This window comes from Antechinus flavipes, chromosome 3 (assembly GCF_016432865.1).
Source record: "Antechinus flavipes isolate AdamAnt ecotype Samford, QLD, Australia chromosome 3, AdamAnt_v2, whole genome shotgun sequence".
NCBI lineage: Eukaryota > Metazoa > Chordata > Mammalia > Dasyuromorphia > Dasyuridae > Antechinus > Antechinus flavipes.
This window is the reverse complement of record NC_067400.1, coordinates 444,605,044-444,631,200: the sequence shown is the minus strand read 5'-3', so window position 1 is coordinate 444,631,200 and position 26,157 is coordinate 444,605,044. Positions and strand designations below refer to the sequence as shown.

Sequence of the window (26,157 nt, the reverse complement as noted above, 5' to 3'; positions counted from 1 at the left end):
TTGAAGAGTTTACCCTGAGTAGCTCCCAAAAGACTGTTATCCATTTTCTACAACTGAAGATATGGTCGCTTTAATTTATTTCTTTGTTTTGCTGTGGGATGAGGCTCAAGGCTGGGGATTCAAGGATGGAATCTTTCATAACTCCATTTGGCTTGGTAAGAAACTTCATTCATATGTTTTTTGTTAAGAAAACAAAGTCTTATTTTTTCAGACTGTAGAGAAGTGTGCCAAACCAGCAAGCTCTCTCCCAATTCATTTATAAGTGAATGTTGCAAAAAGAAAACGCTATTTAAAAAAAAAAAAGTTCTCAAAGGGTTTTATATTCTGAAACTACTAGTCAGTGACATTTTTAAAGCTTTATTTCCCTCTTTTATAGCCGAGAAGTGGTTTTAAAGGAATGTATTTTCTAGAGAAGAAAATAGTTGACTTCGGAATACATTTAACATAAATGTTTTGATTATTTTCTTTTTTATATGAGTATGTATATTATAGATTCAATAGAAGTTCCTAGAAGACATTGAACGAGGTAAGGAGAATTATTATCTGGTATTTTAAAAATTAATTTGTAGCAATATCTTTTGTTTTCACAATGCCTAATCTTTTCTCTGTATCTGAACTTCTAGTGTAAATAGAAAATGCAGTTAAGACTCCAAACTGTAAGATATAAAAATCTTCAAAGTGTTCTCTATAGTGATAATACAGATAAGTTTTATATTCATATTTATTGTGAAATATTTATATTTCATTCAATTTTTATTGAGCTTTAGCAAAATTCACACATAGTATATGGAAACAAAGAAAAAGATCTCTTTCTGACAATATTCTGTTTCATTCCTTTTTTTCCCCTCTTGATACACATCTTCTGAGATTTTTATCTCAGTTTAAAAAAAAAAGAAGATGTTAGCAAAATAAATGTAAAAACTAAAGGTGGAGTGGCACAAAATATTAACAAAAGTCCCTCCCACCAAAAACAAAAAAAAACAAAAACAAGCCAAAAAACAAAAAACTAACCCAAAACAGAACAAAGAAAATATCTCAAATTCTTCAACCACTTCAAATATTAACTTTTAGATAACATTCTGCCTAATTTTCAAATGTAAATAGATTTTTATTACTTTATGTCTACTTTGTCATAATGGAAAGGGTTTTTTTGAAGTACAGAAAGGAAACTGGACAGAACAGTTCTGTAAATACAGAAATAACAATGGTCATGAAATATAAGGTCTGCTTGGATCTTAGTATCATACTAGCTAAGCTGGATCCAGATCATTTTTCCTTTTCAGCATGTGTGGTGCTTGTAATAAGAGCCTCAATGAGGTTGACTTATAAAGGAGAGTTTTCTCTTCGTTTTTATCTTACTCTTATGAACCATTTTCTTTCTGAACAAATGCTATTCTTTTGAAGAAGTTGGGCTGATATTTATTGGCAGAAAGTCAGCAAATAAATGCATTTAGTTGTATTTTGTGTCATCAAGGCTCCTTCTAGAATATGTGTATGTTTCTTTCTTTCTTTCTTTATCTAGAAGCAGAATAGTTGATAGTAACAAATACAGCAGAAACTTACTTTGCAGTATTATCAAATTCTCCAATATTCTTCCTGTGCTTTAGAATACACACTGTTTAAAGGTAGTGAATGTTATTTTATGCTTTACAGAGATTTCATATGGGTAGATGGTAATGACTATGTCCCACAGGAAAAAAAAAATACTAACTCTGCCATTGTGGCATTAAAATCCCCTCAGTGTTTTGACTTACTATATTTGTATTTGAACTGTAATTTTTTTTAATTCCCATGATTTAATTATCACTTAAATCTGAGGCCAATGGTTAATGAATTAACCTAGTATAAATTATTTAGGATTGATTAGAGTCCAATCAACAATTAAATATAATAAACTTTATTTTAAAATGTAAAAACCATTTTTAGTTTGTAAATAATACAAAAACAAACAATAAGCTGAATTTGGCCCATGAGCCATAATTTGCTGACTCCTGGATTAGACTAATATGATTGGAATACCTTCTTAAGAATAGTGGCCTGAAAACTGAAGGGGGTAAAAAAAAAAAATAAAGATTTTACCATTACACAAACAGAACCCAATTCATTTCAGTCATCTTATGGAATGGTTCCATACTAGAATCAAAAGATGGGAGAGTAATCTAATCCAAACTATATTTTACAAAGGGAGGTTAAGTGATTTGCCCAAAATCAAGCATAGAAGTAATTATTGAAATAAAATTAAAACTCTATCTCTGGAATTCAATTCTCTGATCTTTCTATCATAACCTTTTTTAAGATAGGGAGCATCTAAAGACATAGGTGATCCATTCAGAGAAATCTTATTTATCTTTTATAAATAAATAGACAAAGAGATAGATAAATGATAATGATGATAACAATAATATACAGCTAAGTAGCAGAGCGAATAGAATGATAGACCTGGAATCGTGAAAATCTGAGTTCAAATACTTCCTTAGCTATGTACTAGCTGTGTAACTTAGATGAGTGATTTAATCTCTGTGTCAATTTTCTCATCTGTAAAATGAGGATAATAATAGGATCTACTTCCTAGGATTTCCATGAAGATCAAATAAAAACATTTACAAAAAGCTTTGCAAATCTTAAAGTTATATAAAATGTTGGCTATTATTATATAATATTTTAAGACTGCCTGAAGACCAGTCTCAATGTATGAAAATTCTAAATTTTTTATTTACAAATTTAAAATTTAAATAAAGGAACTAAGAAGTCAAATACCAACAGTCACTTGAACTACTAACAGTTTTTCTAAGTTCTGCAGGAAGCATCCTGAAAGGATAAATCTAATCTATAACTAGCAGAAGAATTTTGTAAGCACAACACAAATTGGTTAAACATGCTTCTTATAATTTTGTATGAACTATTCATTTACTTGCCAAACCCTTTATTTGAAATCTTCAAATTATGGTATATTCCACATTCATGAACTCTGGATAAATATGATTTAACTGACAAATAGCATTTTTGAAAGTAGATAAATAAAATATTAGCTCTATATTTGAAGTAGGGAACACCCTACACTGGAATCTCTTCTGTGCCATTTACTGTGTGGCTGTGGCCAAGTCACTTTGTCTTTTTAGGTCCTAGATTCCACATCTATAAAGTGAAGGGGTTGGAGTAAATGACCTCTGAAGTCCTTTTTAGAAAAAGAGAAGAGAAGAAAAAGAAAAGAAAGTATAGGAGATCTCACACTTGATGCTCATTGTGGTGGAGAGAAGGAAAGAGAAGTAAGGAGAGTCATATGACATAACATGAAGGATGATGATGATTGAAGGGGCAATGTTATAGTAATAGAAAGAGATTCAGACCTAAAGTTTGGAGAACTGGATTCAATTACTATTGCCTTATAGACTGATTAATTGTCTGGTCACAGACATGTCACTCAACTTCTCAGACTCAATTTCCTCATCACTGAAATAGGGATAGTAATATTTGTGCTACTTCCCTCATGAAATCATTGTGAGAAAAATGCTTTGCAACCTTTAAGACATTATATGTTTGAGATATTATTATGATTTTATGAGCCTTGTAAAAGAGGAAGAAAAAAATCTTGAAATTATACGTTTAAAATTGAGAAACTCATTAATCAATTAACAGGCATTTATTAAATTCTTACCACAGTATGTGCTAGATATTAGAGCAACAGAAACAAAATGCTATTATCTCCAAGAAGCTTAAATTCAGTTAATGTCAATAAATGTTTCTTAAATAATGTTTGTCAAATACCTACTATGTGAAGATAGGAATAGAAAGGCTAAGACAAAACACAAAAGAAAATTTAGAAAATGGGGGTGGAGGTTAGGGCAGCAGGGAATGAAGAATACAAGTCTAAGGGAATGATGGGGAATAAAGAACTGAATTAGATATAAAATTATATTGAGTGAAATTTATATAGAGGAGATATAACTTTTGTAAGTATATAAGTTTGCAATAGAAGTGATTAAGACCTAAACTAGGGTAGATGTTTCCTAAGTCAAGAGGAGGAAATGGTTATAGACATATTACAGAGGCAGAATTGAGGATATTTGAAACTAGTCAACTCTTAGGCCTCAGTAAGAGTGAAGAGTCACAGATGAGCCCCAGGTTTTGAATCTGTAGGATCAGCAGACTGGGGCTGCCACTCAATAGAATTCAGAAAATTAGGAGAAAGGGATAGATTTAGAAATTAAGATGAAGAATTCAATTAAAGATGGATTAAGTGAAAGGCTTATGGGATTTCTGTGTAAATATGCTTAATAGCCAGTCAAACATTCTGGACTAGTGTTAGGAGAGTGAAAAAATAGTTAGATAGTCAGAATTCAAATCATTGATTTTCTATTCAATATTCTTTTCATTATCTCTCACTGCCTCTCATTTTATGCTTTCCTTATCTCTTAATATATAAAGAATGCATTTTTGTTTCAATGATTTGTTTCTTTTAGATATCTTTAAGGCTTTGCCCAAATTTTAATTTGTTTATTGAACTTTCAGATACTGTTAGTCATTCTCATCAAAAGTCTGATATTTTTCCAAGTAAGTCAACAGGATAGATCAATTTTCATTACTTTCTTTTGCCTTCATGATTTCTTTTTGTTTGCTTCCCTCTCTATATTTCACAAGTAAAATCAAAGTCCAAAGAAAGTCCCTATTTTTCTATTTATTGAAAATCTATAATTGTACTGCTTCAGGGAATTAGATTGAGTTTGAGATGACACTGGGATATCCAGGTAGTTCTTCCTAGCAGGTAATTACCTGCTAATGTTCAATTGAACATTCTGGATTGTGGATGCAGAAAGAACAAAAGAATAGTTGAATATATAAGTTTAGGAGTTATCCATATTGAAACTATGTTTGAATCCATGGGAGCTGTTTAGAACTTATTATATAGAAATGACACTTGAATCCATGACAACTGATCAGCTCATCAAGACAAAGTATATAGAGATAGAAGAAAAGAAAAGTCTGGGATTCTGGGGCACACCTGCATATACAGGAAAAGAAATGGATGCTAATCTTGTAAGGACTCCTGAGAAGAATCACTGCAACAGTTGGTTGTCCTTTACTCTCAAAGACCAAAATGATATCACTATGTTGAGGGCAAGGTACAATGTGTCTAAGTGTGGTACTCAGAAAATGGTACCACAGGTCAGGCATAAATAGTCCATATGAACCTTTGAAATGGAGGTGTCTCTAAATTTATGCATCTCACATTTCTTTTCCAAAAGGTAGGATCACAATGATAGAGCAATGTGGTTAAAATCACATTAATTTCCCACAATTATTAAACTTGTTTCTTTATAGCATATACTATTCTCACATTTACTAATGTGAAATTTACAACACCTGATAATTTCACATATAATTTTCTTTCTTATTTATAGATAAAACCAATCATTCTCAATTCAGGTTGTGTTCTTTTCCCCTAAAGGTCACTGAAAATTATATTTTTAGTTAAACTTTTTTTATGTGAATACTGATGACTAATTTTTTATATAATCAATCATATCAGCTATATATTCAATATAATTCTATTGCTAAAATAATTTTATTAAAACCCACATCAACTACCTTTCTATTTAGTCATTGAAGTGACATAGATTTCGATATAGGAAAGAAACCCGATTTTCAAAAGTAAACAATGGACCAAAAATTCTTCCCAGTGACACCCCCAGACTTTCTTATATGACAATTTTATTTTCAATGAACAGAAAAGTCTCTGTTGTCAAGTATATATTCCATGCTGCCTTATTCATTGTAAAAGAATTAGTACAAAAGCAATTCTATTTAATAGTAAATCTATATTGAAGACAAGTTACTATTCTTTGATAATTCAAATAATGCTTCAGGGTCTCATGGTATCAGAACATCATTATTTCCAACATCAGCTATACTGTAATGATATGTAAATAGGAGTTTCTAGTTGATAAAATGTATCAACTCTTTTACTTTGTATCTACAAACATTTATGCACATTATTAGTGTGTTATTCTGAGTTAGATGTTCTAAGTATATCACTATTTTATTTTACTTTTAGATTGATAATTCAAAAATATTCATTTTACAATTTTTGCCTCTCTCTCTAAAATTTCCCTCACTGATATTTTTCCCCAAAACTTTCAAACAAATGAAATTCAGCTGCCCAAAATGAACCATTCTGGAAAACAAATTGGCAGTTAAAGTAGCTGATGTAATGTTGTAACATCAGACATAAAATTTCCTGGGATTTGATCCCTATAGAAATTGTGGGGAAATTTTGGAAAACAATCCTGAAGACTTCTCTCTGGGCAGGGTATATTAAAGTCATTGTAATAACTTAACTGAACTGAAGATTCAGTAATACAGAATCTGAATCTCTGCCCCTAGCACCTGCCACTTTCTACCATGGAAGGTCTTCTTTTTTAACTTAAACAGTTATCAGACTATGTTGCTTCTATTTATTTGCTATTTCTGTACCAGGAACTGCCATGAATTTTTCCACGTGCCTTCCTGTCCTTTTCCCTCAAATATGGGGGGATGCAATATACCTGTATCAGTGATAACATAAGCTCATAGGAAATGGAGTCCTGGGAAATTCATTCAAGCTCATCTTTAAGTTCCAGAGCCCTGTGGAAAAATATAATCAGTTCTTCCTTTGGATGTCATCCATTATACTGATTTTTTGAAATTTTGTCACTTCACAGAACAAGCAGCAGGTGTCTATCACAGAGAAGCACGTGCTGGCAAATATCAGCTTACTTACGCAGAAGCAAAGGCAGTATGTGAATATGAAGGAGGGCATCTTGCTACCTATAAACAACTGGAGGCAGCCAGAAAAATAGGTATGTGATTTCCTTGTTAAGTGTGAAATTTTAGAGTTTGGTTCTTTAAGGGGGAAAAAAAAAATTCTATCCTGAAGTGCTGTCAAAAGCAAATCTTCCCCTCTGCATTTCTCTCAACAAACTTCTTTTAAGGTTTCTCTAATTTCTGTACACTCATAAAAAGTTGAAGCAGAATTGAGCACAGATACAGATAAAATAGGAAGTTGTTTAGTGTAATACCATGCAATGGAGGTGAGATGGGGACATTTCTTTGTGTCACTTTTGTTAAATTATTTGAACATTTTCAGTGGCAGAAAATTCCTTTCTTCATAGAATATAGGTGTTCATTTCACAATGAGTTGTGTTATGAATCCCTCCAAAAGCTTCTGATGAACAGCAATAAACAAGGAGGTTATTTTCAAATCTTGCCTAGAGAAGACTTATCCCAGTTCAGTTTTAGAGAGAGAAGAGCAGAAATACAGTAGAGGTCTTCTTCCTTTATGTCAGCTTGGACATAACCCCTAAGCTACTTTCTGCTCAGGCAACTTCCTCTGATTCCAGGATATAAGCAAGGGCACTATGTGAATATGAAGGCATGTGCCTTTGTGAAACAAAAGGTACCATGGAGAGAAGAAAGTATAAGTCCCAACTTATTTATTGCATGTTTTGGATTTTCCCTTAATATTCCAGCTGGGACTAATTCTTGAAATATCTTTCCTTCTCAGTATTATTAATCTCTCTAAGTATATTTCTTTGCCTATTTAAAAAGAACAAACAAATATTAGTTCAAATTTATGGAGTGCATTATCTATTGAAGTAATCTGAATTATAGAATTAAATTTTCCTTTATTCATTTTATCTTTGAGCTACTTTTCCCCCCAAATCCTATGGTAACAATTAACATTATATACCATTATATTTGGAGAAATAATTAAGGTAGGGCAAATATAGCAGCATGTTATATTCCAATTCTAAAAGAAAGCAAAGATATTGGTTTTAAGAGGAGGGGAAATAGGATTGGTGGTGCCATGAGACTGTTTGCCAGTTATGTTATTTGGAGGGGAGAGGAGAATTATTTTCCACCTCTAGCCTCTGCTTCCTCATCTATAAAATTGAGGGATTTGCCTAGATAATTTTAAAGGAACACTCTTGCTTTAGAATTGTAAGCAAGTAAATGACTTTCACTCCTTTGCTTCTTATTTTTAAACTGAACCTTTTTCTAAAGAAATATATGATGCAGTGAGTTAGTTCCCTCTGTTTTTCATTTAATCTTATTTTCTTGATGCATTTTGTTGTTACATCACATTTATTTCTAAATATGCACATACACACACATACATATGCACATATATATATATATACATATGTATACATTCTATGCATCTGCTATCCACCAAGTCATTAAAACAAATTTAAATACATACATATATATATACAAACACACATACACTCTCCATCTGCTTTCCACCAACCCATTAAAGCAAATTGTATTTTTTTTTTTATTATAGCTTTTTTATTTACAAGATATATGCATGGGTAATTTTTCAGCATTGACAGTTGTAAATCCTTTTGTTCCAACTTTTTCACTCCTCCCCCCACCCCTTCCCCCAGATGGCAGGTTGATCAATACAGGCTAAATATGTTAAAGTATAAATTAAATACAATATAAGTATACATGTCCAAACAGTTATTTTGCTGTACAAAAAGAGTCGGACTTTGAAATAGTGTACAATTAGCCTGTGAAGGAAATCAAACATGCAGGTGGACAAAAATAGAAGGATTGGGAATTCTATATAGTGGTTCATAGTCATCTCCCAGAGTTCTTTCCCTGGGTGTAGCTGGTTGAGTTTATTGCTGCTCTATTGGAACTGATTTGGTTCATCTCATTGTTGAAGAGGGCCATGTCCATCAGAATTGATCATCATATAGTATTGTTGTTGAGGTATATAATGACCTACTGGTCCTGCTCATTTCACTCAGCATCAGTTCATATAAGTCTCTCCAGGCCTTTCTAAAATCATCCTGCTGGTCATTTCTTACAGAACAATAATATTCCATAATATTCATATACCACAATTTACTCAGCCATTCTCCAATTGATGGGTATCCACTCAGTTTCCAGTTTCTGGCTACTACAAAGAGGGCTGCCACAAACATTCTTGCACATACAGGTCCCTTTCCCTTCTTTAAAATCTCTGTGGGAATCAAGCCCAGTAGTAACACTATTAAAGCAAATTTTAAAAGAAAAGGAAAGAAATTCAGCAAAACTAAATGTAGTAACTTACTACTCTCCCAGCTCATGTACATGGTCTGGTGCTTAAAGCTAAGCTCACTACATCATCCCCTTGAGATGCTAGGCTACATACACATAGGAGATAGTGGAAGGTATCTTTCTCAAATACTATACACTTGGACCCCCATTCTGATATGTTCCCTCCACTCTTAACCATCAGTGGATATTATTCCAGTTTTTATTTTGACTATTTAACATCACTTAGCTTTTATAGAAATTGTTTCTTGCAAAAATATATAGCAAGAACAGATATCACAAAACATTTCCTCCCAACACCTGATGGCATGAGACTCCCCTCCACCACCTTGATCTTTGGAGAGATTAAGCCCACACTGTATTTATCACATCATGTAAGTATCATCTTTCTCTGAATTTTTCAAATCAAACAGTCCCCAGAGAACAATAATATCCCATTATATTGATATATCATAATTTGTTCAGACATTTGCTAATTACCAGGCATGTGGTTTTTTTCCAATTTTATGCTACAATTAATTGTACCATTTTGGTAACCCTGTTGTTAAGTTGATGATAACCTAACTGTTCTCCTGGGATGGAGATAGTCTAAGTACTACCCTTTGCTGAAAAAGACAATGCCCAATAATAACTTATGGTTTCAAGTCATGATTTCCCTGATATAGAGGATAGAGCATTGGACTTAGAGTTAGGTCCAAACTTATGTGACATTGGGAAAATTATTTTCCACCTCTAGCCTCTGCTTCCTCATCTATAAAATTGAGGGATTTGCCTAGATAATTTTAAAGGAATACTCTTGCTTTAGAATTGTAAGCAAGTAAATGACTTTCACTCCTTTGCTTCTTATTTTTAAACTGAACCTTTTTCTAAAGAAATATATGATGCAGTGAGTTAGTATGTACCAGTATTGAGGCTATATGCATTATCCTTGTAGTAAAGTAAGAAATTTCTATTGAATTGAATTTTAGAATAGCTTGAATATCCCTAAAGCAGACTTCCCTAAGTATGTCATAGAAAATAGAACTGATTATATATTTTAGATTTTGTTCCTTTAGGACAAGGACTCTTTTGCCTCTTTTTGTATCCATGGTGCTTGGCATAATGTAGGTGCTTAGTAAAAGCTTATTGATTGATTGATGAGGCATTGCTTTTCCTTACATACATCTTGGTAGAATACCCAATATTAATTTAAGCATTAAAATTGAAGCTTCGAAAATATCAGCTATGAAACTAGAATGATGACCTATCTTAGTATAGGTCATTATTGATTATGATTGGGTAAGGGAGGAGGAGGATGGGCACTTTCTTGGAAAATGCCATGCCTAAACTTACATTCTTTATAGACTCATGGTATTGAAATTTATAGTCCACCTGTGTCTGATATTAAAATGAGTAAAATGATCTTTTTTTTTGTAAAAAAAAGTGGTAATATTTTTTATATGAAATTTTTCATTTTTTAAAGAGAGAATTACTTCACTGATACAATTTGCTAAAAAGGGCTTTCACAAAATAAGTAATTGGGAAACTCATGAAATTGAATGCAATCATAGGTTTTGTTATGTTTTTAATTAGGTAATATGTAACATGTAATATAATTCGCCAACTAAGTCTATGCAATACAACCTTCTCTTGCAGGTTTCCACGTGTGTGCTGCAGGATGGATGGCAAAGGGTAGAGTTGGTTATCCCATTGTGAAACCAGGGCCCAATTGCGGATATGGAAAAGTTGGCATTATTGATTATGGAGTTCGTCTCAACAGAAGTGAAAGATGGGATGCTTACTGCTACAATCCTCATGGTTTGTAAATGAACGTTATTTCATACCTTTGTGTATAGTAAAGTAATTTAAAGGGAAACACAGGGACCTGAAGAGGACAGTGTTGCAGGGATTTCCTTAGATAGATATATATGACCCATAATGTTTCATTCTACAGGAGACAACTAGGTGTGGTAGTAGATAAAGCGTAGTAAGGAAGTGTAGTAAGGAAGATCTGAGTTCAAATCTTGCCTCATGTAAGAATTAGTTTCATGGCCTTGAGTAAATCACTTTCTCTCAGCCTCAATTTTCTCATCTGTAAAAAAAGGGACTAATAATGACATTTACATTCCAGGGTTTTTATTAGAGAATATATTAAAGGGCCTTGTAAACATTAAAATGTTTAGCTATTGTCATTATTTTTATCTTTAAAAGAGATTGGGTTTTCTGTCTTCGTGGAGAGTAAGAAGATAGCTGTGATTAATCAATCACTCCTTTACTCTCTTATTTTTAAATGAGTTATTAGAACTAGAGTTAGAACTTATTATCACATATGCCATATTTGAAATTTAGGGATACAATACTTTTGAAGGTTCAAGATAAAAATCACTTTTCCTGGTTGCTCTAGGTAGGAAATAGTCCCTTCTTAAAAATAGGATGAGAATATTATTAGCTTGATCTCCTCCAGTTTACTTTTCCTTACACCAAACTCTAAATATGAAAGACAATCATAGATTGCAAACAAACATTTATTGAGGAAAGTAATAAAAAAGTAATCTTTGAAAATAATGATACAGATAAAATTATGTTATGGGATTCACAAAAATCAGGTAGCTGTGTCCAAAAATATATATCTATTTCTGTGTCTTGAGTCTATGACTTCTCTGTCAGGAGATTGTATGCTTCCTTTTTGTTCTCTGGGATTGTGATTGATTGTTTGATTGATTATTAAGTATTTTTAAATGTCTTGCACATTTTTTTTTCAAAATGGTTGATGTGGGAATTTGTTTTGTTTGAGCATACATATTTGTTATAAGGAGTTATTTATTTATTTATTATTTTTGCAATAGAGGATGGGAGGAAAGGCAAGAAAATAGATGTTTTTGTTCACTGAGGGGAAAAACAAAACAAAATAAAACCAGGTTGTTTGTATAACAATATGGTCATTGTACAAATTGTTGTAGTTCTGCTCACATTATTCTGCATCAATCTATCTGAGCTTTTCTAGGTTTCTCTGAACTATTTCCATTTGCTCTTTCTTACAGCATAATAATATACCATTTCATTTTTAATTTTATCTGTCTAGTTTGAAAATAGCACTATGGCTATTAGGTTTAAATAATTCACAAGTTTCACAATTCTTTGTATCTTGATTTGTAGCACCTTAATTTGCATAACCAATTGAAGACAACATGTTTCAGATCTCTGTCAAATTAGAAAACATTTGAGGAATAGAATATGGATTTTTAGACTTAAGCCCTAGATGCTCTTAAAGATGCCCCTGTTATTCTTCCACTTCTACATCTTTGATTCATATCATAGCTAATGGTCTTTATGAGTTTCTATGGCTAAAAAAACTTAATCATGCAACAGCTAAATCCTACTGATAATCTTAAAACTCATCTAGTCTAGCTCTTGGAGGATAGTCACAGAATATATTGGTGGGCTCTTCCTCAAAGTATTTGTAGCTTGGTAAGAAGGGTTAGAGTTCAATCTGCTCTGATATTCTCTACAATAACCCAGCACTGTCTTGTCTCCGTACTATAAAAGAGCAGGCTTTTGGTGGATGACATATCCCTTACTCCATTCCATAATTATCAATAAATAGTAAATCTCTTCCAATTGTAAATCTCCCCATGCCTCTTAGAATAGAACTAGACATTAAAACAAATGTCAAGAAATGGTATGATGAACTTCATGTATTCATTTCAACTTTAAGAGATTGAACAAATTATGAGTGAGTTTTGAGTACAAACCAGCCAAATACTGGAAATCATTTTAATATGTCATTCTAGAAAGAATTTCCTGAATTAGTTTTACCCTTGATTTACAACAATTTATTTTGGGCAATCACTTGCATGTAATATACTCCACCTATAGACATAGATATAATTCAGCTTAATCCAACAACTATTTATCAAGTTCTCACTGTATACAAAACCCTATGCTAAGTAAGCACTGGGTTCATAAAGGCAGAAATGATTCATTATGATGTAACTGCTCACTGTGGGATATGTGTGGAGAAGGAGGGCTGAGAAATACAACATGTACAGATAAGTATGTTGCAATTCATGAGAACCAAGAAAGAATCTAGAGAAAAGCACTCTGGAAAAATTTGAATTATAGGGCTAGGACTAAATGAAAAATATGGACAGTAGCTAAATGCTTTTTATATTTACCCTACCAACAATGACAAAAATATACTGTTCCAAAAAATATTTTGAATAAAACCTTAGCAAATTGGAATGTCATATTTTCAGTGGGCAGCTATGGTAGTGTAGGGAGCAAAGTGCCAGGCTGAAGCAGGGGACTTAAAGTAAGCTTCATCTTCATGAATTCAAATATGGCCTCAGATACATACTAGTTGTGTGACCCTGGGCAATTTACCGTATATACTCGAGTATAAGCCGAGTTTTTCTGTCCAATTTTTGGGTGTAGTATACAGCGCGAGTGCCGACTGTGATACTACAGGGCCGGCTGTTGCTACGGTGATGCGGCTGTTCCTGTAGTATCACAGTCGGTAACCGGACTGTATACTAATGCTGGCAACCGCTCTACATACGTATACCGGCACCCGCTCTCCTCCTCTGCGCTACCTAAACCTACTGATATAATAAGTTTTCCCAGATTTTTGGGTTAAAATTAGGGGCCTCGGCTTATATTTGGGTCAGCTTATACTCGAGTATGTACCGTACTTAATCCTGTTTGCTTCAGATCTTCATCTATCAAATGAGCTAGAGAAAAAAATGGCAAACTGTTCTAGTACCTTTGCCAGGAAAACTCTAAATGGGGTCATGAAGAGACAGACATGATTTAAGTGACTGAACATCAACAAAGTGTTTTCAGAAGTTGCACACTCTTCTTGGAAGTGGCTTAGAATTTTTGGATTGTAATTTACTCTAATATAATTTCAGTACTTAGATTACATTTGGTTTTAGTGGGTTACTTAATTATAAAGGAAGTGGTTACCCTGAGGGAGAATAGGGATGCTGTGTAACTAGCATACTGCTGAAATAGCATCAAGTCAATCATGGACAATTTGAATGAAAAGACTACTTTTTAAAGTATCATTTTGAAAATTAAATATATGTTATTACTCAGAACTTATTTTGCAGGTTCATTTTTATTAAAATTAGGCCAAATTAGGATTAAATGATCAAAAGTCAGTTTATAGATTTAGAGCAGGAAATAATCTTAGAAGACAACTAATTTATCATCCTTATTAAGAATTTTTTCAATTAATAAGCATTTTCTCTTTTTCCAATTTCTCCCTCCACTAGAAAAAAATAAAGAAAAATAAATTTTTTTTTCACTTTAAACTTAATGGATCTTCAACTCCACTCTTTTAATGTCCTTTTTTCTTTCTTTCTTTTTTTTTTATTATTATAGCTTTTTTATTTACAAGATATATGCATGGGTAATTTTTCAGCATTGACAATTGCAAAACCTTTTGTTCCAATTTTTCCTCTCCTTTCCCCCACTCCCTCCCCCAGCTGGCAGGTAGACTAATACATGTTAAATATATTAAAGTATATGTTAAATACAATATATGTATACATTTCCATACAGTTATTTTGCTGCACAAGAAGAATCAGATTTTGAAATAATGTACAATTAACCTGTGAAGGAAATCAAAAATGCAGGTGGACAAAAACAGAGGGATTGGAAATGCTATGTAGTGGTTTCACACTCATTTCCCAGAGTTCTTTTGCTGAGTATAGCTGGTTCTAAAATATTCATTATTGAACAAATGGACCTGATTTGGTTCATCTTATTGTTGAAAAGAGCCACGTCCATCAGAATTGATCATCATATAGTATTGTTGTTGAATTATATAATGATCTCCTGGTCCTGCTCATTTCACGCAGCATCAGTTCGTTTAAGTCTCTCCAGGCCTTTCTGAAATCATCCTGCTGGTCATTTCTTATAGAACAATAATATTCCATAGCATTCATATACCACAGTTTATTCAGCCATTCTCCAATTGATGGGCATCCACTCAGTTTCCAGTTTTGGGCCACTACAAAGAGGGCTGCCACAAACATTCTTGCATATGTGGGTCCCTTTCTCTTCTTTAAGATTGCTTTGCAATATAAGCCCAGTAGTAACACTGCTGGATCAAAGGGTATGCACAGTTTGATAATAGAAAAATAAAATCTTGTAATAAATCATTAACAAAAAAAATTTTTTTTTCCCCACATTGGCCATGTTCAATCACAGATCAAGTATGAGGATTGAGTATCTCAAATTATGGACTGACTATGACAATATGTGTTGAAACTAGATATAATGTTCTTATTGTTTAAAAAGATATTAGCTTGGGATGAGGGAGGAGGGGGAGAAATGGACAAAACATGCCCAATCATATTATGTTTCTAAAGTTAATTTGTTAAAATAGAATGTAGGATAACAATTGCTTGATTTGGAATGGTATTGGAGAGAGACCTATGAATATGAGAAATTAAAAAGCATAATATAGCAATCTTTGATAATCACTTTTTATGAATTATGATTTCTATGAAGTAGCTATAAGACTAGAAAGTAGGCAGAATAAACAGTAGGTCTTAGAGTACAAAATGTAGAAGTGTTGTAGGCCAGGAGACTGGTGAAAATGGGAAGGCATGAGTTAATTCTCTCACACTCCCACAGCACCAAGGATTGTTGCCATCAAAAAAGTTGTTCTGGAAATCTCAGGCAGTTTGAGCTAGCTTTACTTCCGGGTGATTTGGTCTGGTACACAAGTATGGATTTTTTTTGGCAAAGGAGAGTATGAAAACATTTGAAGCACTTTAGTATAAACATCTTGAGACTCTAAGAAATTTTGCTAGGATTAAGATGGTTTTCAGTTCTGAAATTGGTTGAAAACTACAAGTCAGGACTTAATTATTTTGTTGATTGTCTAGAATTAAGAAAATGATGGAGAAAATGTTCATAATGCAAGATAAACTTGTATTTACATTTTTTTTTCCTGAGAGCCACTTGTTAAACATTTACCAGCATGCTGCCTTTTCCCTGTGAAAGGCTGTTTATCTGTTTCTATCCTTCTGAACTTAAAAGCAGCTCTCAAAATGCTTTTTTTAAATTGGAGAGTATTTTAATACATTTTTATTAAAGAAATTGAATCCTTAAGATTCTAGTTCTTTTCCCATTATGACAATCTTTCAAAGAGTTTTCTTATAGGGAAAGAAAATTCAAAAGACATTGTACACTCTTTAGTACCATCCTGAGGTTAAATGAAATAGCTTCCAAAATTCCTTCTATGTCTGAGATTCTGTAATTCTATTACCTCTATATGGTCCCCCCCCATCCCACCGCATACTGAGTTCCTTGCTGCAATTTCTTAAATGACCTCATCTGCATGAATCTTGCAATGAGGCTCAATGTTTCCCTTGTGCTATCTTTCATCTATGAAATCATGAAATGGCAGTAACAGATAGTACATGAACTTTAAATTCTTTTTCATAGTCGTAGTTTTGTGTTGCAATAACCTCTCCATACTTTTTCATCAGGTCTCCCAGACATGCAAAAACATAGAGATTGATAGCGCCATAGTCTGTCACTTTATTCATATCACCATAATATGATTATATTTAAAATATATCCCATGATAAAATATGGCTAAATAGAAAGTATGAAAGAGGAAACTTTTGATCTGAACTCAGTGTCAAGATATTGGACCAATAGAATCAAACACTCTAGATTCCCTGTTACTGCAGAAGACAAATTGCTAAAATATAGCCCAGCAATATAACTTGAAAATGCAAATATCTAAATATAAAGATATTAAACATTCTATCAGCAAGTAGTTGGAAAACAATTACTCTAAACAAAATGTATTTCTTATCCTAACATTTTATGGTATTTCTCTGCAGAAGAAGTAGCTTGACTTCCTACTTAATAATTTACATAAATGTATTCCATTTAATAGAAATAATATTACCATTGCATGGATAAGGGAAATGAGGATGAAAGGTTATAACTTGCCAAAAGTCATGTAGTAAAATGGCAGAGCTGAGACTTGAGTCCAAGTTCTCTGACTCCAAATCTAGTGTTCTTTTCATTATAAGATGTTTTCTCATGTTGAAAACTTTGTTTAGGGTAGATTAGTCTGGATGTAGTAAATAGGACAAATTGAAGAAAGGGGACGGCTCTGAAGGGCTTAAGTGGTACTGAAATCTCTGTCAGCTCCAACTCTCAATAATCCAGTGTTTGGGACTGGGAAACTAGCCAGTTAAAGGATTCTACAACAGTAATCCAGATATAAAATGATGATTCTCTGGGCTAGGATAGCCATAGTGGAAATGAAGGAGAAGCAATAGATTTTTTTTTTTAATTTACAAAAGGATTGATAGGGATTGGTGATTGTGCGTGTGTGTATGTGGAAAGATACATAAAGATATATTTATATAGATATAGGTATCTATAGCTATCTATACACACATATGATAGAAAAATCAATGTTTAATTTTAGATACATTGAGTTTGGCTCTGAGGTGACAGGCAATGGAATGAAAATGTTGAATATGGGAAATGGAGGGTTGATACTTGAGTAAGAGTTCAGGATTGGAAGTAGATTTGTGAATCATTAAAATAATGATAATATTTGACAACATAAAATAAATGTGGTCTCCAAGTGAGAAAAAGAGAGAGAGACAGATAGGGAGGAAGAGAGGGAAAGGGAGGGGAAGAGAGAAGGGGAGAAGAAAAGGGGGAGAGGAGAAGAGGAAAAAGGGGAGAGGAAGAGGGGGAGAGAATGTAAAAAGAGCAGAGCAGAAAAGCAAGAACCAGACCTTGGGATATACCTAACTAAGGAGCAGGAGCTTTTTCAAAATTACTTCTTGTTCCATAGTACAATGATTTAATCATGATAAAACCATTGTGATGATCTTTAAATGTCAAAGAGTCAATAAATCAGAAAGCATTTAGTGATACTTACTATTTGTCCATTTACTTAACACTTTAAGATTTGTAAAAGAGCTTTACAAATATTCTGATTTTATGTTCACAACAATTCTTTGAGGTAGATGGTATTATCCCCATTTTACAGATGAAAAAATTGAGGTAGACAGCAGTTAAGTGACTCACCCAGTGTCACATAGCTAGTATCTGAGTTCAAATTGAAATTCAGATCTTACTGACTCCAGGTTCAACACTTTATTTATTGTACCATAAAGCTACCAATCATTCAAGGAGATTTTCTGAAATTTTTGCTTCAAGAGTAGGGAGGAAAATATCAAAACTGTTATATTCTGTTAAAGAATATTTTAAAAAGTATGAACAGAAGCACAAGCAATCAAATTGCTAATTTTTCTGTTTTATCTATCCAGTCAACTATATAATATATGCACTTTATATTCCATAGGTGCTACTATACTATATTGGGTGATATACTGGGCCATCTCAATATTTTATGGAAAACATCCTAACAATTAGAATTATTTACAGTAGAATGGATTGCCTCCCAAGGTTATGGATATATCTTTTTGTAACATCTTTAAGCAAAGGCTGAATAACCTTTTTATATATGATACAGAGAAGATTTTTGTTAAAAGATGTATCATACCAGATGTCATTGTGGTCACTTCCATCTTAAGATTATGTGTGTGTGTGGGGGGGAGCCATAAATATAAAAGAACCAAGAAACAAATCTCATTCAAGACGTGTGCTAATGTTTTATTACCAAATGACACTTATTTTCTCTTTCAGCAAAAGAGTGTGGAGGGGTCTTCACAGACCCAAAACGGATCATTAAATCTCCAGGATACCCAAGGGAATATGAAGACAATCAAATCTGCTACTGGCATATTCGCTTAAAGTATGGTCAACGTATTCATCTGAGTTTTCTGAACTTCAATCTTGAAGATGACATTGCTTGCCTTGCTGACTATTTAGAAATATATGACAGCTATGATGATATCCATGGCTTTGTAGGAAGGTAAAAATGACTTTTCATATATCTAATTAAATCTAGAGCTAACAGCTTGTTATTTTTGGCTCTTCATTTGTTCAGTATTAATTTTCTGTATCTATTTGTGAGATACTACTTGATTCAACATCCTATTTTGACAAAGAAGGATTCTTTGATATGAAGAATCTTGGCTTGCTACAATTGTATATAATAATTGGTAGCCTCATTTTGTGGTGGTTCTTTGTTCTTAAGAATTAATTTTATATTCAATTTTTAAAAATTCAAGTGTTGACCTTTTAATCATGGATTCAAGGTTAAGTAAAATGTATTTATGGGAAATCCATTATAGTTTCAATCTCATCATTTCCCCTCCTGTCCATCTTGTTTAAATAATTCTAAATAATCAAGGAATCTCAATTCCTCAATAATTAAGGTTGTCCTGCTATTAAAAAAAAAAAAGTGTTTTCTATCTCTTTGTAAAGATATCTTTATACACAACGATAGCAATCCTTTCTCTTTTGTTTCTCAAAAGAACATGACAATAAAAATCTTTTGTTCCGACCCTACAGAGCTCATCTTCACCAAATCTTATATAAGTTCACATTTGTGGTAAATCAATCCTTTTCCATATCTACCTTCTTTAAAATACAGCAGATTCCAAATCTCCATAGTAATTTTTCATAGGAATGGAGGAAAATCATAGCATGAATAATCCAATGTCAAATAATTCAAAATTTCTTTAAAATAAATGTCTAATAAAGGTAATCATAGTTTTAGAATAGTAACAAAGGAATATTTTTTAAATCTGGTAAAAAATTATTGGGTAGGAAAAAAGTCACTGGAATAATGTTTATGAGGACATGAAGGAGAAATATATCAAAGAGGAATGGGATTAAAAAAAAAAAAAAACTGAGTCCATTATCCTCAAGTCACACACAAAAAAAGCCCCTTTTGTCCTTTCAAACCCGTTTCAGATATCTACTAAAAACATCTAAAATATTATTCAGGAGATAATTTTCAAAAGCCTATTTTGTTATTACATTATGTAATGTTTTGTCTAAATTAATTAATTTCCTAAAGGCTTGCATAATTCCTTCTTTTTATATGGTTCCAAGTTGTTCTTTTCATCTTGTGATAGGGAAATCTTTGAATGTGGCCTCTGATACTTTTGCCATTTAAAAATCATCCCATAGTTGTGGTTGGCAAAAATATCTTCAGAAAGGGAAATGATATTACTTTTCCTTAACTGACACCAGTTCAAGGCAACTTATGGTATACAATAAAGAAGAAACCTGCATTTGCTTTTTTGAAAGAATTTTTAATTACCATTACATAAACAATTACAAAAAAAATTTAAGAAATACCAAAATTTTTTTTTCATTTCTGTCCTTTATTTTGACAGGTGATTTGTTGAAGTGCCACATTCTCTTTTATTGCCCCATCTCTCACTTTTAAACCTAATAATTCAATCATTTGAAGGTATACCCTGAAAAAAAAAAAGATTTACTGCTTAAAGGAAAATGAGGTATTTCTTTTAGTAGTATAGGAACACTTAATAATGCATGAATCATTTATTTTCTTTTTTTCCTAGATATTGTGGAGATGAGCTACCAGAAGATATTATTAGTACAGGTAATTGTAAATTATTGAGACAAAAAATGTATTTTTGAATGAAATAAATGTATGTCTTTGGGCCTAGTTTGAGTCACTGAGAACAGTATACAATTTCTTAAATTATTGAGTCACAGAATTTTAGAACTAGAAGAGATTTTTAAAATCTTGTAGTACAACTCTCTTATTTTGTAAATGAAGACCTTGAGATCTACTAGGTAAAATGAAATGACAAGCATGAAGACCTTGAGATCTACTAGGTAAAATGAAATGACAAGCATAGGTTTACAAGGGAATAAAAAACATTAACTGAAAGCTTGTATTCTAGCACTGGTTCTGTTTCATATTCCAGTGGCCCTCTGGACAAGTCATAACTTTGAAAACTCAATATCTTCATCTGTGAAATGGAAGTTATTATTTTATTTGTGCTACCAATCTTATAACTGTTATAAGGAAACACTTCCCATGCTATGTAAATGTGTTATGACTTGAACCCAGACTCAGTGTGCTCCTTTTGTACTGCTGCCTTTCAGAAGATGAATTGGGTTATACTTGAACTAGGTTGAACCTTGAACTAGGTTATCACATAAACAAATTTCCCCCATTTTCCTGACTAATATCAATATCTTAAATTAATATGGTACTTTTAATTTCTGAGAGATCTTACATATTTCTTTTCTCCTTTCATGTTCAGCATTCTAAGATTTAGTAACAACAGGGCTCATCATATTTTCCAGATACAGAAACTAAGGCCCTGGGTGGTAAATTGACTTGTTAAAAGTCACAAAAAATGAAGTTGGAGCCTTGTTACTTTAAGATAAATATGACTTTAATGACCTTCTAGAAAAATACCATTACTAAATAAATTGACAAATTTTGCAATCCTATACTTGATTTATCTGCTGCCTATCTGGGAAACATAATGCTTAAACTTTCTCAGTTATCTATATTTCTTTTTAAAGAATAAGGTAATTAAATCCTTTAAAAGCAAGTTTTGATAGGGAAGGTGAGAAGAGGAAAGGTAGAAGAGGAAAGGTTGACAAAGTTTCTAAGCACAGTTTCAGAAGGCTTAGAAAATGGCATGATCATTATGGAAATAAAAACAAAAATATGCGGCCTATTGTATTCATAGTTTTATGAGCCTACTCTGATTATAAATGCCAAAAAACCGGGTCACTTAGAGGACATGCAGAGTTCAAAAGAAAATACAAATTCTGAAGAATAATATTTTATTTCAAAATGATAAAAAACATACAGAACATAAAATTTTAACTGCAAAAAGAGTACAACTATTAGAATGAATTAAAGGAATGGGAGGGGGGAGAAGAGAAAGGGGAGGGGGAAAGGGGAGGAGAAGATTGTTAAAGAAAACAAAATGAGACTTCCATATTGAAAAAGACGCAGGAGAAGAAACTTAAGGAATGAAAAATGCATACTGTTTCATTCTTTATTTCCCAATACAAATTTGTGTTGGTGTTTGTAACCTGAACATTCACATCTTAATGTTTTAAAGGTGTTTAAAATTTCAGGTAGAGAATCTCTCCAAGGTTCTTGCAAATGGGAAAGATACAATTTAAATCTATAGGAAGACTTACCTGTAATATAGCTGCCATAGATCCACTCTCTTAGGACCAGAACTGTTGCTTTTTCTTCCCTCAGACACTAAAGTGAGTGGAATTGTCTCTCTTCTCTAACATTAGCTCCAGGTTTTACAAGCTGTTGCTCCTTTCCCTATGTTTAGGGGGTTAATGACTAGTATTCCAATGCTATTTAAGTGGCTAAGCATAGAATTAGCTTTTACAAAGGAATATTTACCTAAAAATATAGAAAGAACAAAAATACTAACATTTTGCCCAACATATGAATAGCACCATTCCCCTTAGAACCATTTCACTATTTTGGAATAGGAGGGTGTTGGAGGGGAGGAGATTGGGCTTACAGTTTAGCTCTTTTAGCTCTTTTCCTAAATAGCACTAGTTCATGTTCAAAGTATGTAACATGTTGTTGTTTGTCCTTCATTTCAAAGAGAGCCATGACATCAGGCAAGTGAATTGGATTTAAGTGAGGGAGGCTGGGCAAGATCACCTGGCTTACCTTCCCTTCCAGAACCACCTTCCCCTCCAGAACCATCTGGGTCCAGTGGTCAGATATAGATCAGGATGACTGGAGATGGGCCTGAAGGCAGTAGGAGATCTTGGCCTTTTTAAGCTTAGTCTTCAACTAGTCTCAGTTTGCCTGAGGTCACACCCATTCACTGACTAATACTAGGTAGCAATTGAGGCAGAGAGTCTCCTTTTTCACCTAGTTTAAAAAAAAAATTAAATAAATATGCAAAGTACATAGTATACACACACACACACACACACACACACACACACACACACACACACACTCAAAGCCAGCATCAATGCAGGCTTTTGCCAGGACCCTTGTTCCTTAGGGTGTTCCTTCTGGGCTACCTTTAACACCCAGCCTGGATTCTTAGATTCCCATGGCTCATATTTCTGGAACAAATTGAAAATTATACATCTAGCAGCTAGAACTGAAAAGAGCAAACAAAAAAGCAAAAAAACTAGGTCCATTTTCCTGGGCTACATACTCTAAAAAGGGAGAAGAAGAGGAGTTAAGGAAGTAGGCAAATTCTTTGATTGAAGTTGAGACTGGAAGATATCCACTCCAGCCGTTACTGCCAAATCTACCCTAGGATCAGCTTTACAAGTTTCTGGATGCTTTCTCTAACCCTTTCTGGTTCTCTATGGTGTAGCCCAAGAAATAGGATAAAATTGAGTTTTAGGACTTTTTTTCATAGGTTCTGAATTTTGAGGAGAAAATTAACTGTTTAGTATCTACTTATTCAAAACTGGATGGCCAGGTGATCCTAATCCTCAAAGACTATGCAGGTGGAACAATGGGACATAGATACCTACAGGTTCAATTCAATTAACATAGCTAAAACCAGTCAATCTAAGAATTCTGAGGCCCACCACCACATCGACTCTTAATGACCATTTACTAAATTCTAAAAGAGTTATAGTCAGCATTAAGAAAGGACTATTTGCAGAGGTCATTAAAGAATCATAGTATTTGTTCAAGGAATTATGGAATATGAATCATTTATATAGAAGACCTCATCAGCCTTCTCCAAGATTAGTTCATAAATTAAAATTTATATTCCTAAATATATTGCTGAAGTTGACTGAGGAGAGCAGAAAAATGTAATATAAGAATCATTTGAAGAAACTAGAGGTATTTAGCAAAGATAAAGGAAGACTTAGGAGAGACTTAATTTTCTCTAAGTATGTAAAAGACTGTCTCATTGAAGAGGAATTAGACTTATTTTGCTTGGACTCAGAGGGCAAAACTTGGAATAAATGCATGAAAGTCCCTGTAAAGGAGATTTCAGCTTGGTTTACGGAAAGCAAACAAACAACCTTAGAAATATAGTGGCCTTCTTTAAGTAGGGCCTTCAAAACTTGCTTGGAAAATTCACTTCTTTCAGTTGTATCCAATTCTTCATGACCTCATTTCAGGTTTTCTTGACAAAGATACTAAAGTGTTTGCCATTTCTTTCTATAGCTCATTTTACAGATGAGGAAACTGAGAGAAAAAAAGATTAAGTGACTTGTTCAATGTCACACAGCTAGTCTGAGGTCAGATTTGAACTCAGGAAGATAAGGCTTCTTGACTTTAGAGTATACCACTTAGCTACCCTAAATTATAAAGACAATTTTTATTTAAGTATTAAGTTGGTCTCTAGGGTCTCTTCCAATTTCAATATTCTATGACAGTTATAAGGATTATCTACAATTAATGGTCCCAATTAAACCAAATTATGTCTACCATGTGTAAGACCATGCCAACTGCTGGATATGCAAAGATTAAAAGCAAAACAACAAAAATCCTGTTCTTAAATCTTGAGGAGTTTAGAATTTGCTGATGCTTCCCAAGTCAAGAAGACAACAATTAAAACTGAAAACTGCATTGAGACTTTTGGGACACACTGCATTTATTGACTATTGTTGTAGACAGATAATAGCAGACTAGCACTAATTGGAAGAATTTGGCCAAATTATGCCCTAATCCTGTGAAAGCTACTTCTAGAGTTAAATCCTCTGTTTTTGTTTTAATGTAATAGGACAAAAGCCACACACAAATAAGACTTCCAGTAGAATAAAATTTCATTGGAGAGTATTTCCTTCTTTCTCCCAGTAAGGTAAACTTACCCTATCAGTGAAGTTTTTTAAGTTGGAGAGACTATTTTAAATCTCATTTATTAATGCTCATTTCTGAATAAATATTGAAGCTGAGGAATTTTCATCAGATGAAGAAGTAATCTTTGTGATTTCTTGCCATAGGAAATGTCATGACCTTGAAGTTTTTATCAGATGCTTCAGTGACAGCAGGAGGTTTTCAACTCAAGTATGTTACAGTGGATCCCACACCCAAAACTGGTGAAGGAAAAAATGCCAGCACAAGCTCTCATGGAAATAAAAACTTTTTAGCTGGAAGATTCAGCCATTTGTAAAACAACACAACATCATCAAAAAATTATAGTAATGGTGATTGCATTTTTTAAAAACTATTTGTATCTTTTAAAAAGAAGTCATTGATGCCATCCAGAGGGACAAGGACCAAACACCTTGTTAATGCTAACTTTTGCACTATTTTGGTGAATAGTGAACCAAGTGGATGAAGATTAAAATCCAACTAAGAAAATAAAAGTGAGAAGCACTAAAGAGAAGAGAACTTTATCTTTCTAAACCCAACAAAATCAAGAAATATTCTGAGTGAACATTACTTACTTTCTTCTCCTCTCTTCCACATACTTCACATACAAATGTGAGCTATTACTAGTATTGTATGTTATTTAAACCCTGCACTTTGTAATTAGTTCATTCTGTCAGCCCTCTTGTATTCTGATTTATAGCTTTCTTTCGCTCTCTCTCTCTCTCTCTCTCTCTCTCTCTCTCTCTCTCTCTCTCTCTCTCTCCCTCTCCCTCTCTCTCTCTCTCTCTTTCTCTCTCTTTTCTCTATATATTTTTTCCAATTTCAAAGATGTGATTTCATATCCTCAAAATTCCCATACCTTGGAGTCTTAGGAATCTTAATTAATGTCAAAAAAAGTTTAATTATCAAATGATATATTTACATCACTAGGGCAGTAATATACCCTTTCCCCTCTTTTCTATTCCTTCCCATTTACTCAATAAAACTAATCTGATCTAAATCAATATCATTATAAATGTGGAACATGAAGGATGAGAATAGAGGAAAGGGAACAAAAATCTTCAATAGAGTGTTCTATGATCATATTTTTTAAGTTAATGAAAAATTATGACACTTTTTAATCCCATTTGTAACAATTTTTTAGTACCCTAAACCCTAAGAAACACTACTATCAATAAATATTCATTTGAAGCCTATAAGCTTGTATATATACAAGTAAAAGTATATATAAGTATCATAAGGATTTAATTATGAAATCTTCTCCCTCTCCATTTCTAACTCAAGACTTCCCTTCAAGGCTTTATTTATGTGTCCCTTTCTTCAAGAAATCTTTTGTGATTCCTTTAGTGGTT

At 33.0% G+C, this 26,157-nt stretch overlaps 1 protein-coding gene across 1 annotated transcript; it reads left to right on the top strand.

Annotated features, from left to right (window-relative positions):
* Nucleotides 1-25,535, top strand: TNFAIP6 (TNF alpha induced protein 6). The gene is made up of 6 exons (XM_051986444.1): nucleotides 1-155; nucleotides 6,699-6,836; nucleotides 10,720-10,881; nucleotides 18,766-18,994; nucleotides 20,559-20,599; nucleotides 24,934-25,535. Exons 1-6 carry the CDS (start codon nucleotides 62-64, stop codon nucleotides 25,101-25,103), a joined length of 834 nt encoding a protein of 277 aa, XP_051842404.1. The 5' UTR covers nucleotides 1-61; the 3' UTR covers nucleotides 25,104-25,535.
* Nucleotides 25,536-26,157: the final 622 nt, after the last annotated feature.